Below are 16,694 nucleotides of genomic sequence, written 5' to 3' on the forward strand. Positions count from 1 at the left end.
AAAAAAAGGCCAGCATTGTTAGTCCAGTGAACGGCATCATGCCACGTCTATCACATGAACAACGTCGCCGGGAACCGGGTATAGTGGAGGCCAGTTTGAGCGGCAGTGATACATTCCCATTCCCACAATGAATGGGAAGCTCTGTTGATGACAGACTGACAACTCCCGACCAGGATCACTACATCCGGTCGCAAACACCTACGGGACCGGTTTCGCCGTGCCGGTCGTACAACCCGGGAAACACGTGGCAGGAACAACAAAATTTGGAATCATCAGGTCAGACTTTCAAATCGGGAATCAGACAGAAAATAATTTTCAGCACATCTGGTTTGCTTTGTAATATCTCTTATGGGTAAAACCGATTGAGCCAAAATATGCTTCGGTTTCAGTCGGACCTTCCGGAACAGACTAATACACATTTTCACGATTTGCGGTTTTATGTTCCGATGCCTCTCGCGAATAGCAAGATTCTCCTGATGTGGTGCGGGTGGGGTGGGCGGCACTCAAAGTGTTAAGTTATTCCTGGGTCTCCCGGTCCAAAGTTCCAAAGGCTCAAGTGCGGAGCTGCATTCAGACGCTACCTGATAGGCTATCTCCGTGTGTCACCCAATGCAGCGGTATGCACAGACCTTCTGTGGCATACAGAACTGCTGACGGTAAGGAATGCGTCAAGGTATGTGCGTTTTTAAACAATGCCTTTAGTGTCTTGGCTAAAACAATGTCAGTCAGACAAGGTTACTTCTACGTGGCAGGAACAACAACAAGACACGCTTAGCCTATCGGCAGCTGACTGCAGCCAGGTGGAACCGGATCTTTACTTAGCATGTCTTCACATGTCAGTATTTGAAAATCTTAGTCTTCGGACTTTCCACCTGTTGACCACCTAAAGTTCAGTTCTCACAGACCATCACTACTACCCAACACAGCCGACTGACATGAATCAGGCAATTTACAACTCATTCCCGATTCAGCAATTCATGGCCTTGAAAATTCAAAAGTTTTTGGTCCAAAAAAAGACAAAAAATTTAATCATATTTTTTTCACATTTCAATGTTTCAGATCCAAAAAACAAATTTCAATATTAGCCACTGACAAAACAACTGAACAGAAAATGCATTTTTAAATGAAACTTTTTATTGTTAAGGGAGAAAAAAACCCCTAAGCCTACATGGCCCTGCGTGTAAAAGTGCCCCCCCCCAAAAAAAACATAACTCAGATTAATTGAAATCCATCAGTCTCCATTTCTTAAGAGAAGAAACTTTTTGGAAGGTATGTGTCCCATTAGATATTACTGTATTACATAAAAAGCACAAGCATAATGGCAACACTAAAATATGGTGGGGGTAGTATGGTGGTCTGGGTTTTTTTTGTTGATAATTCAAAAGTTTTATGTAAAAACTGCATTGTGGTTCAGTGATATATTTAAATTTGTTTGATAATCTGAAACATTGAAGTGTAACAAACAGGAAGGGAGGGCAAACACTGTAACTGAAACTCTCAGGATAAAAACCTGACAAATGAGTCCACTTTTTACAGTGTTCAGTCACTGCAAAACAAAACTGTACAACGTTGTGTTCATAAAAAATGGTGGCAAATTAAACCTTGCACTCAAACCATTCATATCAATAACAATGGTGATGAGGACACCACATGATTTGTACATATCATTGCGTAATTAACTTAACTATGTTCTATTCACGTGGAATCGTTTGGCCGCAAAACAAGCTTCGAATCTTGCTTTGCAGGCGTTCAAGGCGCTTTGCAGGCGCTCCCCCACCCGCCCACGCTAATTAACACGCGTGATGGCAACGACTGTTATTGGATTTCCAAAGTTCCTGTATTTTGTCAGTAATTGTGCCGCGTATTCCATTGCAGATTATTTTACAGGATGCGGTTACAGTTCATTTCAGAGCCACGTAATAAAGCCATAATATTCCTGTTGGGTTTTTGCATCCTTTTGTTCCCCTCCGATATCCAGAAGAAAGGAAAGACCAAACATTATCCAAGATGAATTTTATCATTAGCATAGCTAAGTATTTCCACCTCAGCTGCGACTAGCAATTTCAAAATACACAAAGAACGGAAATGTTTCATATACGTCTTGAAGACGCACAAGCAGGTGAAAGTCCAAACAGCCCAGGTGGAGGCAAAAAAAATGAAAACAAAAAGCAACGGTGCGAAAAGAGATTACCAAAGCACTGCGAGGCAAACAAGCGACAACAGGGAAGAAGATGATACAGGAGATGCGGCGGGGAGCATCGGGGGAAGGAAAGTTGCCCAACACGATTGGAAGGAAAACAAATGAACCAGCGAACCCATGCTGCTGCCTCCTCTGTGCTAAAAAAGCCCCGCTGATTAGCAATTGGCGACGTTACGCTGCATTACGCCGCTCTGCCCAACCAAAGTCAACGAGAGCAGTGACAACATAAAAATACACCGAACGGAAACGGAGACAAACCACAACAATAGACCAAACTGCCATGTCTAACATCAAAATGACACTTCTACTGTACTTACCCGTATTTAGATATCCAGTTTTACAGCAAATGTTTGTATAAATAGCGTGTTGCCAAACAATGGACATACCTGGCATTCGAAAGGTAAGATCAGACGAAACGGCACAAAGTGCATTGGGAGGACTGCACTTCAACATAATTATTTAATTACTTCCTTCTGCTACACTTGCCAGTCGAGACGATGCAGACCGAAGGCTGCTGAGCTGGGATGAAAGATAGAAATCAGTGCTTTTCTTTCAGCACTCTCTCATGGCAGGGAAAACGCTTTACAAGTTACAAGTTCAAACACGTCAAACCTAACTTTTTTTTTTTTTTCTTTTCCTCCGGCTGGGAATCGGCAATGGAACGCTATTCGGTTGTCCTTTCTTTCTTTTGCTTTTATGTCTTTCTTTTGGTGTTGTTCCCCACCCAGCATGAGCAACTTGTTGGAATTACATCGTCTGCTCTTGAGCGCCTGAGGCAGAAAAGCAGAGATCCAGGAAAAGTTGATGTTTTCTAAATCTAAATATGTTTACCCGCTTGTAAAATTAAATCACTTTTATTGCCAAGAATGCATTAAGACAAAAGGGTTATTACGAGGAATGTCCAATAATATTGTCCCACCGATATTGCCATAAAAATGAAATATCGGTATCGTTTTTGTGGCCCTTAAAGCGACAGCAGTGCACAAGCAACACTGCTGTCGCCATGACAGTCAACAGGTAGCATACACCTGAGCCGATGCTTTGCTTGGACGTGTTCAGGGTGGCGAGACGTTGTGGGCTGGATGTCAAAACAATGAACTTTGATCGTATTTGGCCCGTAGACTGCATGATTTGGCCATTAGCACATCGTTTTAAGAGCATAATTTTCCGACGTTGTGGAAAACAATGTATTCCCGCACATAGTTCATTCATTCATTCATTCATTCATTCATTGGTCTATGGCAGGGGTTGCGAACCTACGACTCTTTGCCTGCTTTTATGTGGCTCTCATGAAGGTGTAAAAGCGTCTTTTCTTGTGTTTCATCTGGTATTTTCGCTAGCAAGCACATTGGATGCAAAAAACGTTTCCCGGTTTGATCGCGATGGACAAAAAATGCAGTTAAACGTAAATATGTGGATGAATAGAGGACGCTTTTACCGCAGTGGAAGAGCTCCTACTTTTTTGTTAAGCGCAACAACAAGCCGCGCTGCCTTTTTGTGTCAGGCGTCTTCTTTATCGTATTTCAAAGCTTCAAACTCTTCAGCGACACTTCAGCTCACTCCACGGCAACATCGAGATGGAATTGACAATAAATGTGGCTGAGCGAAGGTACAGTATGTGTGTGAAGAGGGAATGTTGGTGTGTATGACGTGGCTCTTGATGTCTGGACGCTCGGCCACCCCTGGTCTATGGGATAGCGGGGATGTAAAAAAAAACCAAAACAAAACATGGAAGTAGTGCCAAATCACACAGGCAGTTTGCTTAGGCGAGATGTTTACAGCCACGTCAAGGCTGTATCTATTAGCTTCATGGCAAATGTGTCAGAATATCATATCAGAATCAGAACCAGACAGTTGGACAATATCGCCATATTGGATTAAAAAAAAAAAAGCCAATATCAGAAATCCCAAACTTGAGTGACTGACACTAACCAGTCCTGTGAGGATTTTGCAGGTCTTTTTGATTGTTCCCAAATTAAGAAACAGGAACCAAAAAGGAAAAGGTCTATTTTATATACATTACATCCACTTGAACCTTGGTTAGCGTCATTTCTTCCAGAAGCTCTGACTCTAACCAAATAAATTTCTCAAAATAAATCATGTAAATCCAATGAATGCCTTCCAGATACCCGAAAATGTTAACACAAAACCTAATATTTTGTTTTTTTAAAACAGTTTTCCAATGCAGAAAACAATTGTAAGTATGTATAAATATAAATAATGAATGTACTTGTCATTCCTACCGGGGTACAGGCTAAACCTGTCCATACATACACAATATACCATACAATATGGCAGTGGGGAGGGGGGACAGGACAGGAGGACTGGGTGATAAAAGGGGAAGAGGAGAAGGGAGAACAAGAGGAGGAAAAAAAAGTAACTATGCTCCTATGGGAGAGTACAGTATGTCCAATACTAAATATGGTATCTCTGAACATGTGATAGCAGTGATAATTAAGCATAATAATTATTATTGAGGGGCTGCACGGCGGCAAGTGGTTAGCATGCAGACTTCACAACTAGGAGATCCGAGTTCAATCCCACCCTCGGGCCATCTCTGTGTGGAGTTTGCATGTTCTCCCCGTGCATGCGTGGGTTTTCTCCGGGTACTCCGGTTTCCTCCCACATTCCAAAAACATGCTAGGTTAATTGCCGACTCCAAATTGTCCATAGGTATGCATGTGAGTGTGAATGGTTGTTTGTCTATATGTGCCCTGTGATTGGCTGGCCACCAGTCCAGGCTGTACCCTGCCACTCGCCCGAAGACAGCTGGGATAGGCTCCAGCCCCCCACGCGACCCTGGTGAGGATAAGCGGTAGAAAATGAATGAATTATTATTGCGACTTCCTCGTCCCAATAAGCCCGTAAAACACTAAAATGCAACTCAATGTAGGAATGTAACTGGAAGTCGAACCTCTTGTATTTGTCGATATAATGACAATATATGATCTATTTTGAATTCCGACAAGAAATTGAATTTTTCATTTGGGTCTTAGGAAACCAGAGTCTCTCGTCCCACACCACTAACCTCTGACGTCACAAAGGTTCTTCTGGGTGAATGGAGTAAAACTCCCACAGAAACCGGTGCGGTCATGTTGCGACCAGTCCCAGCCTACGTGTTAAAGGTTCGGGAACGCTGAAAAGAGTTGACAGTTATTCGTTGCTGTGCCAGGTTGTGGCTTGTGCCGATGCCAGCACGGTGCCAAAATACTTCGCTGAGAGAAACCGTCGTGTCACCTTGACACGTCTTTTCAAATTCTCCTCTGAATTTACACATCTCCTCTTTTATTGACGACGACTTGAGAGATGCTAGGAATCCGCCTTGGGAAAATATTTAGTCAACGACGTCTTCGATACAACGGATACTTTGATGTCATGAACAAAGTTGTACACACCGCTCCTGTCAATCTGCAAACAGACAAACTTGTTGTGTTGCATATTTTTACAATCAACTATTTCTTTGTTTTGGTATTAGCATGTTTTAATACGCCTACAAGTTTTCCTTTCTTCTCTAGCATAGATATTGCCATATATTGGGATTAGGGATACTCCAACCGATTGGCACCGATTAGTATCCATCACGGAATGAAGGAAGCACTGTCAAACGTCATCTTATGGGATGCCTTGCATGTCTTCATCACTGTCATCCCGCACAGCAAAGTTTATCATCATCATCATCATAATGAGTCAGTGGTGAGAACCTATACAATTTACGACTTAAGACGCCTTTAATGTGCGTGTGAGGCATATTAAAGGGCTTAAGCTTGCTATTGTGTTTTTATGTACTTTGCTTGTTGGCTTGATTAAATCATTGCGAGTGAACAATGGCAATTAAAGAAATGGTTGGGTTATTGGAGCTGAATCCAATCTAATAATTACAACAGTGCCTTTTATTGCAAATGATTGCTTCAAAAATCAGAGATTGGGGGGAGTCTACTGTATTCATACAATAAAGATTATTACACTATAACAGCACCGTGACATTTCTGTTAGCAGAATATTGCAATAATGTCGTATCGCAGGTTTCATGTTGCTGAAGATGATGGTCAGGGTAGCCAACCTGAAAAATAGGTGCTAGTATGTTGTGACATTTTGGGGGTGTGGGGGTCATTTTTGGATGGAGTGGACTGGCTGAATTTCATCCCAAACGCAATCCCGCCCCCTTCCAACACCAAACACGTTGAAACGGCGACATGAAACACCGCAAAAGTTGGCATAAAAACTTTGAAACTAGCTCGCAGAGTTGGGTTGGTTTAGCAGAGCATGCTAGTGAGGCTGTGTGTGTACGTGTGACTCTGCTGTACGAGTGTGTTTTAACTCACATTAATGCAAACAAGATTTTTATGATTTTTTTTTCTGCATCATGCAATTATTGACTGAAATAAGGACAAAAGGCACATTTTATTCCTGCCTGGAGCTTGTCTTAACCATCAGACATTCTCAATACATACTGTCTAATTGTGTAAACAAAATAAGGGTGTCATTATGCTTTATACTTGAAAGGTCCAAAAAAAAAATTACAAATTCAGGATAATTTGACAAAATATTTCCTGCTTTCATGCCTCTGGAACATCATTTTATATTTTACCATTGCAACATAATAATTGTTTGACAATTCCTTTAATAAATGAAATTAAATTTGGGAGCAGCAATTTCACCAATAACCTGTAATATTTTAAGTCCGATATATTGTGCACGACGCCACCGCAGCGTGTCTAACTTTTTGGGACTTTGGGATCTATTTGTGTCAGCTGCTTTGTAAACTAAATATCAGACAGAGGTTTAGAGACACACAGGAACAGACACACACTGTTTGGAACAAAGCCTCCTTGCGTTGCTGCCCGGGCCTCATTAGAGAATGAGCTCTCCGGTCCGGAGACACAAAAGCCTCACTCTCTTCTCCCTTCCTTTTCCCTCTCTTCTTCTGTTCTCCCAGCCTTTTGATGTCAAGGGTACTGAACCATAGTGCATAGTCCGAAGAATAAACTCATCAAGAATAGACCCTCGCTCTCCAAATTTCCCTCCACCGATTGTGCTTGTGTGTGCAGAGAGGACCGAACCATACAAGGTTATTGTGTGTTCGCTGCTCGGCGGATGGCACACGGTAGTGTGATGGAGACATCATAAGGGCCATAGAGTACTACCCCTGTTACTTGTTACGTTCAGGGACTATCCTATAGAGAGTGAAGCACTTCATATCAACCTCTGACGTATTTAATTCACAACCTGTATTTGCATAATGAACATTACTGTTTATGTTTACAGTATGTTTATGGTCCTTATTCATCTTAAATGAGACACATTGTCATATTAGCTTTGTAGCATCTTGTCCGTCACATCGATAAGTAACCACAAATATTCACCATCAGTACTATGTATGGTGGAGGTGGGGCGCATCGGTCCTCGACTCAAGATATTGTGAGTTAGTGGAGTGGGGGTACTTTGGAGACCTCCGCAATCCCACCAAAATAAATGCCTTCCAATGAGGAGGTAGAGTCTTGCTGGCCAATTTCTGGGGCTCAAGTCACAAAACCTCGCATTCTCATTGCCTAGAACTGTAGACAAGTTCGTCGTTCATCCTTAGAAAGGGTCTGGGGGGGGGGGAGAACGTGGAGAACGTGCAAACTCCACACAGAAATGGCCGAGGGTGGAATCGAACTCGGGTCTCCTAGCTGTGAGGTCTGCGCGCTAACCACTCTATTGCCGTGCAGCCTATTTAAAATAATGACCATAATAATTATAGATTATCTGCGCTTCATTACAAGTTAACTCTGGATAAGCATGTGATGGAGTTAATCCTGATTAAACATTTTAATCGACTGCCAGCTCTATTAATAGGTAAAGTTGGTGCATTTCCATAACATATTGTGTAGAATCCATGAAGAAGTCAACAAAGTGGCATGTCTTCCTCTCCCTCCCCGTGAAGAAGATGTTTAAATGGGTCGATCGCTGGAGGCCCCTCACAAAGACACAGCGGAGACGACAGAGGACAGGACTCTGGCTTTAGTCATGTCTCTCTAAGTCTTCTTTTCAGAAGCACAGCTTAAAAAGCAGCCATCTTTCTTTTCATGCTTGCCCCCCCCCTCCTCCCCCCTCCAATCCCTCCACCTTCTCCGAAAAAGGTCGTCCATTGTGATGGCGAGCGAGAGGCTGCTGTGGCATTTATAGGAGAGGGGATGGAGGAGGGGAGAAGACAATAAAGACAGAGAACAAGAGAAAGGGAAGAAAATATGTGTATGAAGGCCACTTTTTTTTTTCAACTTCCTCCGCAAAGTGCCCTTAACCCCCCCCACCCGCTCCACGCTCTGCTCCTTCAGGGTAGCGCAGACAAAAGACGCCCGACTCTCACAATGTGCTCTCTTCCTTTAGCCCGGCACGCTTTATATCCTCGCTGCATTCACTGGATCTACTGGAGATCGCCCAGCGCATGTGTGTGCATGTTCTTTGGTGTTCCAAACAAGGGTGGTGGGGGTCTATGCTTGCTGAGGATCTTATAGTGCAAGGGGCAAGGGCTCCCAGGTGTTACTATGGAAACGCCTTTGAGAACAACAGGTGATTCTACCGGAGGCCTGTTCCTCTCCACAGTGAGAAACTACAGGAGGCCATTAGTCTTTGTGTGTGGGTTTATATAACTACATATGCCGCAAACAACTTAGTGCCACGGGTCTTAACCAGCTCCAATAAGACCCACGTCATGTCTGAAGTTGCCGGGCTGACCACCTTAATCACACGCTCCCCGCTTCGCACACACACGTCCTGACCACATGTGAAAGCACTCACACACACACACACACACACACACGGACAAGGAAATTAAAATTACGCTTTTGCGGATCAACTGCAATATGTTAAGAGTTCCCTCCAGTGCGTAACCTTGTGCACACGACACGCCTCCATGCTTTTCGACTTCCTGCTTGCTGCGGAGCACACGGGAAAGATGCATGCCGAGCTCTTATAAAACGCACTTCTGTCGCCTCTTTTTGCCTCTCGTGCAAAAAGACGCAAAAGACGTTTGGATTCGAATGTGGGAGGAAAACCGGAGTGCCCGTAAAAAACAGGGAGAACATGCCGAACAGCGATTCGAACTCAGGTCTTCCCAATCTCCTGACTGTGTGGCCAACATGCTAACCACTTAACCACCGTGCGGGTGCCCAAAGAGAGCAAACAATTATGTTAAACCTTTTTTAAAGTTATTTTTCATTGAATTTTGAAAAAATATTATTTACAAACAAAAAAGTTATAAAAAACTTTAAAAAAATATAGACTTCCCAGTGATGGGAAGCGAGTTCAGGAGACTTTTGGACCACATTTTCTGTGAAAATCAAACTTGAGCAAGATAAGATAAGATATGCCTTTATTAGTCCCATCAGGGGAAACTCCAGGTTTACGGCAGCAAAAGCAGAATACAAAGGTATTAACTATATAAGTTACGTATATACACTATTTAGAGCTGTGTGCACGTTCCTCAGCTACGTGTTTATTGCACGGTTTATTGCACAGGATTTTTGGTGTAGTTGATATTATGGAGTGTGACAGCTGCGGGAAGAAAAGCCCTGCAATATCACTCCGTCACATAGGATGAAGAGTTCATAGTGTCTACTATGTCATAAAAAAGAACAAATTGATCTTAATTCTTCCATCCACTGGAGAGCGGCAAACTGGCTGTGTATTTAGTGCGTCACTGAAGAGTATTTAAAATAATACACCATTAGCAACAAACACTATCATCTTTTAAAGTAAGAACATCCAGCTCTTGTAACGGCTGGAGAGAGATGCATGCAGGTGTCCAAAATATTGAGGCCGCTTGGGATATAAAGCGCATCAACCTGCGCAGACGTGTCCCTGATACAAATAAAGGAATGGGCATTATGAGTAAACTGAGAAAAAGGAACAGTTAGTTCCCAACAAAAGCTTCCCTTTCAACGTTGTGTTGAATGAAACACACCTTAGTCCTGTAGGAGCTTGTATGCTGAGGATGCACGCCTTCATACCGCGTTAAACCTTCGGCTGAACCACGCAGGCGCTGAGGGGTAGAAAAAAAACTTGCTTGTTTTGTCCCGGGATTTGAAAGTATTAAAAATCAGTTAAGAGTTATGATGTCATAGTTGGGCCTTTTGATTGATGTCAACCTCTGATTCATCATTCCCCTTTACATCTTCTACAAACACAAAAACTTCCAAGAATCGTGCTTCTCCATTCCACGGCAAAATGATGCCATTGCTGGCTTGTGTTGATCTGAAGTAAATTAGCTGTACTGCTGTATAAACCGCAGGGTTCGGCGTTTATGGAAAAAGTAGCAGCCTATACATCAGGAATTAAAGTACTTCCATGAACGTATGTTGTATACCTAATGCAATATTTCTATTAAGAAAGTCAACTGTCAACTATTGTCTAGTGTGAACGGCAAAAAGACCATTGGAAGTTTATTTAAAGCCAGAAAGACAACATCATGAAAAATATTAATCCTCATTTAAAAAAAAAAACGTGATTTCTTTAACATGTATGCACATGACACTGAGCGTGTAAAAATATCATCCCAGTTCCGAGCTAGAAAATCGTGCACATGTGGAATTGTAATATGTGATGTATTCCAATGTAACTTGTGTGCGTGTTCAAAATAAATTAAACAATTACCATATCAACACGACATATTCGCAGCTACTCCCTTGCTGGCAGTTCTCTTAATAGAAATGAAGCTGTTGATCAAACGACAGTGATTTTAAAAAAATACCTATCTTTTGAAAAACAAATGCAAGTCGCCCAGGAAAAACCTAAATTAACACGTTGAACAACGAAAGGGTTGTCATCATAGCATTAGTCCGAGATGGTGATAAAGCTGTCAAATGTCAGCACACTGGTCAGTCAGTCGACCGCGTGAGTTTCTAACCTTCACATTCCTTGTGGTTCTTTCAAGAGAGACAATGCAGTCAGTGGGTTTTATTTAAAGAGATCACAGGGCTTCCGCGAACAAGGCATTGTTCTGTTTGATTGGCTTGGCCTCACACCTCGCTAAAAGGACTGAAGGGGGGGTGGACACACACACACACACACACACATTCTCTGTGGACTCTTGGTTCAATAGAATTCTGAGAACAATGTCCAAAGGATATAAGAGGTCAGGAGGAGAAATGTGGGCCGGAAAAAAAACCCAACTTTGTCTGTTCTATCACACTTGTGGAGGTGTTCAGTACGTCAAAACACCATCTTGCCAAAAATAGCACATGGTCGTATGTACAGCCGTCCCTCGCTCCATCGCGGCTCAAACATCGCTCCCTCGCTCTACCACGTTTTTACAGAAAATTAAATAGACCTAATTTACAATAAGGTAAACAAAAATAAAGGGTATGGTAGGTTCGTTCCTCCTGACTACTGTAATCTTATCTTTTTGTAATTCATTAATTCATTCATTTTTCTACCGCTTATTACAAGGGTCGCTGGGGTGCTGGAGCCTATCCCAGCAAACCTCAGGCGAGAGGCGGGATTGGTCGCCAGCCAATCACAGGGCACATATAGACAATACCGTCGCCAATTAACCTAGCATGTTTTTGGAATGTGGGAGGAAACCGGAGTACCCAAAGAAAACCCACGCATGCACGGGGAGAACAATCGAACTTTGCACAAAGATGCCCAAGGGTGGAATTGAACTCGGGTCTCCTACCTGTGTGGCCTGCACGCTAAACACTCAATCGCCATGCAGCCCCTCTTCTTGTACTAAAATAATTACCTTGTTTCAAAAAACACCCCCTTCATAGTGGCCAAAAGAAAGTGACCAAAAGTAAGACTGGACTGTCTTTCATCAGACAAACAAGGTTTGTTTCTACACTAGAGGATACTGTAGGTAAGTTTCAGGAAAATACCAGTTACCGACTGGAAAACGGCTTTTAGTTAAACGATACATTTCAAGCATAGCTTTCACTTTGACACAAATATTTATTGCTTTTGTGACAGCTCAAATATCTCGACAACATAAAGGGGTTGTTTGACATCAAAATAAGAATTTATTTATAAATGCAACACAATTCCCACATTTGGAACTGAACATATGTACATACATACATACGTACTGTACATATGTATTCATCATTAATATTCTATACTTGTATACTATATTGCGAAATAAGGGCTGTTAGTTATGTAACTATAGGGGTGTTATTTCATGTCTAGAAGGCTCTAATAATCATACTTGAAAAGTTATAAAGAGTTTTTCAATAATCTAACCGCGGTGTTGAATCCTACGTCACGGAAATTCACTTTAGTCTACTAAGGCCCTGTGTCGCTCTTTGTGCATCTGGAGTCTTCCAATGGGTCAGTAGGTGAGTGAGCAGCCTTCCTGCGACATTAACTTTCAAAAATACTTGAAACACCTTAGTTAATTAACCACATCAACCGATGGGCGTGTACGGGTTGGGGGAGCAATTAGTCAGTCACCTTTAAACCAGGATGAACCCGTTCACCTGGGAAGACAAAGCTTCATCAGAAAGAAAGGGTGGGGGGGGTGGTGGGGTGGGGGCGGACAAAGGTGAAGGGTGAAATACCTACCGCTCCTTCGGTTATCATGTGTGCGTCTTGGAGTGCATCCGGGTGTGAAAAGTGCAGTGGTGGTTGTTTGACATTTTATTCTTCGTTTTCATGGAGAGGGAAGGACAGAGGAGATCGACAGGACGAAAGGTCAGGGACTCCCCGCTGATGGACAATGCGTCAGCGCCATTTTTCACACCTCTATGTGAAGTCCCAGTTTACATGCAGCCTCTCTAATTCATTGGCGGTGTGCCTCCGATACACTAGGGGGCGATTATGGCCATTTGAGCTTGTATTGGCAACGTGGTTAAAGGCTTTAATGTGCGTTTAAATGACATCTGCTTTGGTTCTTGTGGTTATGGTGCTCGTCAAAGGCATACAAATGGAAAACAATCACTACAAAGTGAATTATTTGGAATGTTTTACAGGGTTTCTCATACATTAATTAATCTGTGGCGGGTCACCAAAAAAATGACTGCCACAGATTTATATTATATTGATATTTATATTTATATTGACTTTCTTAATACAGATTTGAACATGATTAGAACCCTGGAGACATGAAATAACAGTCACCTTTACTCTTATGTTATTTATTGTTTTACGCATATTTATACATATTTTGTAGCTCTTATGCTGCAGGGATTCGAAATGGCCACTAGCTAGCGAGCTAGCTGGTTAGCCTCAAATTAGTTTCTTCTAAACCTAAGAAGCCAAACACGCACCACTTCCACACGTAATGGGAGGAGAACATTTTTCATTCTATCATGTTGGACATGCAATGGTTGAATAAAGAATTGAATTTAATAACGATGACTAAGTGCCAACACAAACACGTAACTTTTAGCTGTTGGTTGCAAAGTGGTCACTAAGCATGCTGGGTACTCCTGCGACCATGACAATACGCTACACTTCAACATGGTGAGATACACACTCATCAAAATATTAAAACTGCAAGAAAAATTGCAAGAATTGACATTTTGCACTGTCAAATGCCGTCAGTGGAACAATGGAGTTTCAGGTTGTGCAGGGCTGTCAAACGGCAGAGGGCTATGTGCAGATGTTGCACGGGGCATCCCTCATGACTGAAGGCCCCCGTCTGCGTGGTAACGACTGGCTTTTTCGACAGGAGTTTTTGTCCTACACCCATTTGGAACCTCCTCAAAGGAAAACTACACTTTTTCAAAATTTTGCCCATCAGCCATAATCCTTGTGCGAGACATGAACCCACGTCTTTCTCTTTCTCGTGCATTCTGAAGATAATACAGGCAATTCATGCACGTAATGGGACACACCTATTCCGCCTACGATGCCCACTCCAAAAACCTCCAACAATTTTTTAGGGTTTATGTCAATACTTACAGTATTGTGCCATATTGTGGTTGTTTTGGAACTCCCTACCTAGACGTATCGATTTCACATAGCAACATAGAAAGGAATGCTAAACCTAGCGTTAACTTTTCCAAATTCAAAAACCAAAACACAGCAGCAGTGGTGGCGACTCTATTATATAATATGAGGCATTGTGATTGACTGTGTGGTGAAGCTAGTCGCTAGCCCACTCGTAGCTAGCAGGTGTGGTGTGGCAAGGTGTCACTACACCAGCAAAGTAGTTCTTTGGTGTAATAGTAATAACAATGTCGCTGTAGCTTAGTTATTATGCAGGGTACATTATTATGTAATAGTACATTGTTTCTGTTTTTTTGGAGGTTTTTGAGAAGGCTCTATAGGTGGAATATGATTTTTATGATTTTATATATTTAGAACACACGGAAAATAGAAAGACATGTGTTTACGTCTCACTTGTAGATTGTAGATGATGGCATTAAAAAGTTTTCTTTTTAAAATCCAACCATGTAAAATATAAATTCTTGCAATATTTCAACTGGCTTATGACCTTTGACATACAAGATTCTCTATCCACGGCTCTGTCAACCTTCAAACTGTCTGAAATTCCGTAAATGTGCAAAGGACATAAATGACACGTCTTATCAAATAACACGGCAAGTTCATGTCGACCTTCACAACTTAAGTCTGGCAACACGGCTTCAGGTGCAAAGCTACCTTTCGGATGCAAAAGTAAACTAAATCCAAATACATAATACACTAGTAGATAAATACTTATATTTTCAGTTATCTTCTAAAGTTTACGTCCACAAATATCTGCGCTTTGTTGCATAGTTGATATTATATTCATATATTGTTTACAAACTCGGGCAATAAGTCACTGGCACACAAAACGCCAACACGTGTGAATGAGTGACAGCAGCAGTTTTTGCTTCTGTTTTGTTATTTTGTACTCATGACTCTATTTTATACTCAAACAATTCTACACGACCAAATGAATTAAGGAAACAGTTCTACTTTTATTACATTGTTATAGTTAGAGGTGCATGTCAATCTTTGAAAAGTGCATTTCAGTTGCTAAACTCCAAAAAATGTAGGAAAAAATGACCATAAATTCAATATTCCAAACTCCTACTTTGCTCTCTAATTAGCAACAAAACTGCAAAACGTCTGAATGAATCCTGAAATGGAATAACGTCTACATGATGGTTAATGGAGATGCACGTGCATCACCATAAACTAGAATATGAAGGTACCTGTATATATTTAAAGTCGAATCATATAATGATCTCGTCAAATTTCAAGTATACTTGAATACTTGCTTAGTATTTACTTGGTAGCAGTTCGATGCCAACCTGTGTAGTATCTCCCACTCCAACATAAACCGGATCATTTATTTTGCATTACGGCGAAGCAAAAGAGGAAAAAAATATGAATAATCAACCTCATAACAAACAATCACAAGCAGGGATGACACCCACGAAGACCAAAATCCACGAACACGAAATGTGCAATTTTACACAGCATCGTTAGTTTCCTAATAGTGGAAAAAAGTGACACTCACCAGGCGGTCCCGGTGCGTCCTGAACCCCTCCAGAAAAACCAAACTTCCGTCGCCCTCCTCTTCCTCTTTTATTAACTGTGCTCAACGCCGGCAAACTAACTTGGTTTTGGGGCACCGCTCCGCCGCTTCTTCCGAGGAGGATGTCGGTTGTAAACTGACAGCCGGTGTTGTGGAGTTCGCCCTGCTACACCTTGACTCTGTGGGTGAATGTCGGCGGAAAAGAGAGCGCCGTCCTCCGCTCATTCACAGCCGGGGGCTTCACGCTCCCAGTCCGCAGCGACCCACAGCTGGCCTCCCACTTAAAGGGGCAAAGGACCGGCGGCGGTTCCAGGCGGTGTTGACAATTCCTCAGTAAAGCAAGTTGCCATTGGTTGTCCTAAAAGTCGCTCGAAGATGACATCATCATCTCATTAGCATAATTTTCAATCTCTTGTGTGACGGCTAGATAAAGTAAAAAAAAGTATGACACAAAAAGTTGTACATTAAGTTGTACATAAAGTCGTAAATTCATGATGAAAAAATAGCATAGTTACAAGAAAAATAGTCGTAAAAAATCTTAATATTACCTTTGCGTCCCGAATTACGAATGTTAGAATGACGTCATAAATTTACGAGAATTAAGTCGTACATTCATGAGAATAACGTCGTAATTACCTATTACCTTTGCCCTTTACCTATTACCTTTGCTCTCTGAAAAATGCTGCCCCTAGTGTTTCAACACAGAATTACTCGGACAGCTTAGTGACAACGCAGAAGCATCGACCAGGCATCAGAGTATCCAGAAGTCTCCAATAACACAGAAAATATCTACATTCTCGCTAAATGTAACAAGAAAGACGCCGATTGGGGTAAAATATATTTTTTTCAGGCTGAAACGTAGAAGAAATGAAGTCAATAAAAAGCATCAATTATTCACAAATTGGCCAATTTGTCTCGTGTGTTATTGATGAGATAATTTCTTCCTTTAAATCCGTATTCATGAAAGCATGAGTCCTTCCATTTATTTCACGACAATTCACGTTGCTGAAATGCGATTCCTGTTATTAACCCTCAAAGTGCAATGAC

General features: G+C 41.9%; 1 protein-coding gene across 3 annotated transcripts in view; it reads right to left on the reverse strand.

Annotated features, from left to right (window-relative positions):
• sox13 (SRY-box transcription factor 13) overlaps positions 1 to 15,962 on the reverse strand; it is a 28,129-nt gene extending 12,167 nt beyond the window's left edge. For 2 of the 3 annotated variants that reach the window (XM_058046175.2, XM_058046168.2), the window contains exon 1: positions 2,587 to 3,543. In XM_058046175.2, the coding sequence (XP_057902158.2) occupies positions 2,587 to 2,653 (67 nt within the window). In that variant the 5' untranslated portion in view covers positions 2,654 to 3,543. Of the gene's footprint in view, positions 1 to 2,586; positions 3,544 to 15,629 lie in introns of those variants that run through there. The other variant, XM_058046184.2, reaches the window with a different exon arrangement.
• Between the last annotated feature and the right edge of the window lie 732 nt (positions 15,963 to 16,694).

The sequence above is a fragment of the Doryrhamphus excisus genome, linkage group LG11, assembly GCF_037039965.1.
Source record: "Doryrhamphus excisus strain RoL-2023G ecotype Guam linkage group LG11, RoL_Dexc_Guam_v1.1, whole genome shotgun sequence".
Taxonomy (NCBI): domain Eukaryota; kingdom Metazoa; phylum Chordata; class Actinopteri; order Syngnathiformes; family Syngnathidae; genus Doryrhamphus; species Doryrhamphus excisus.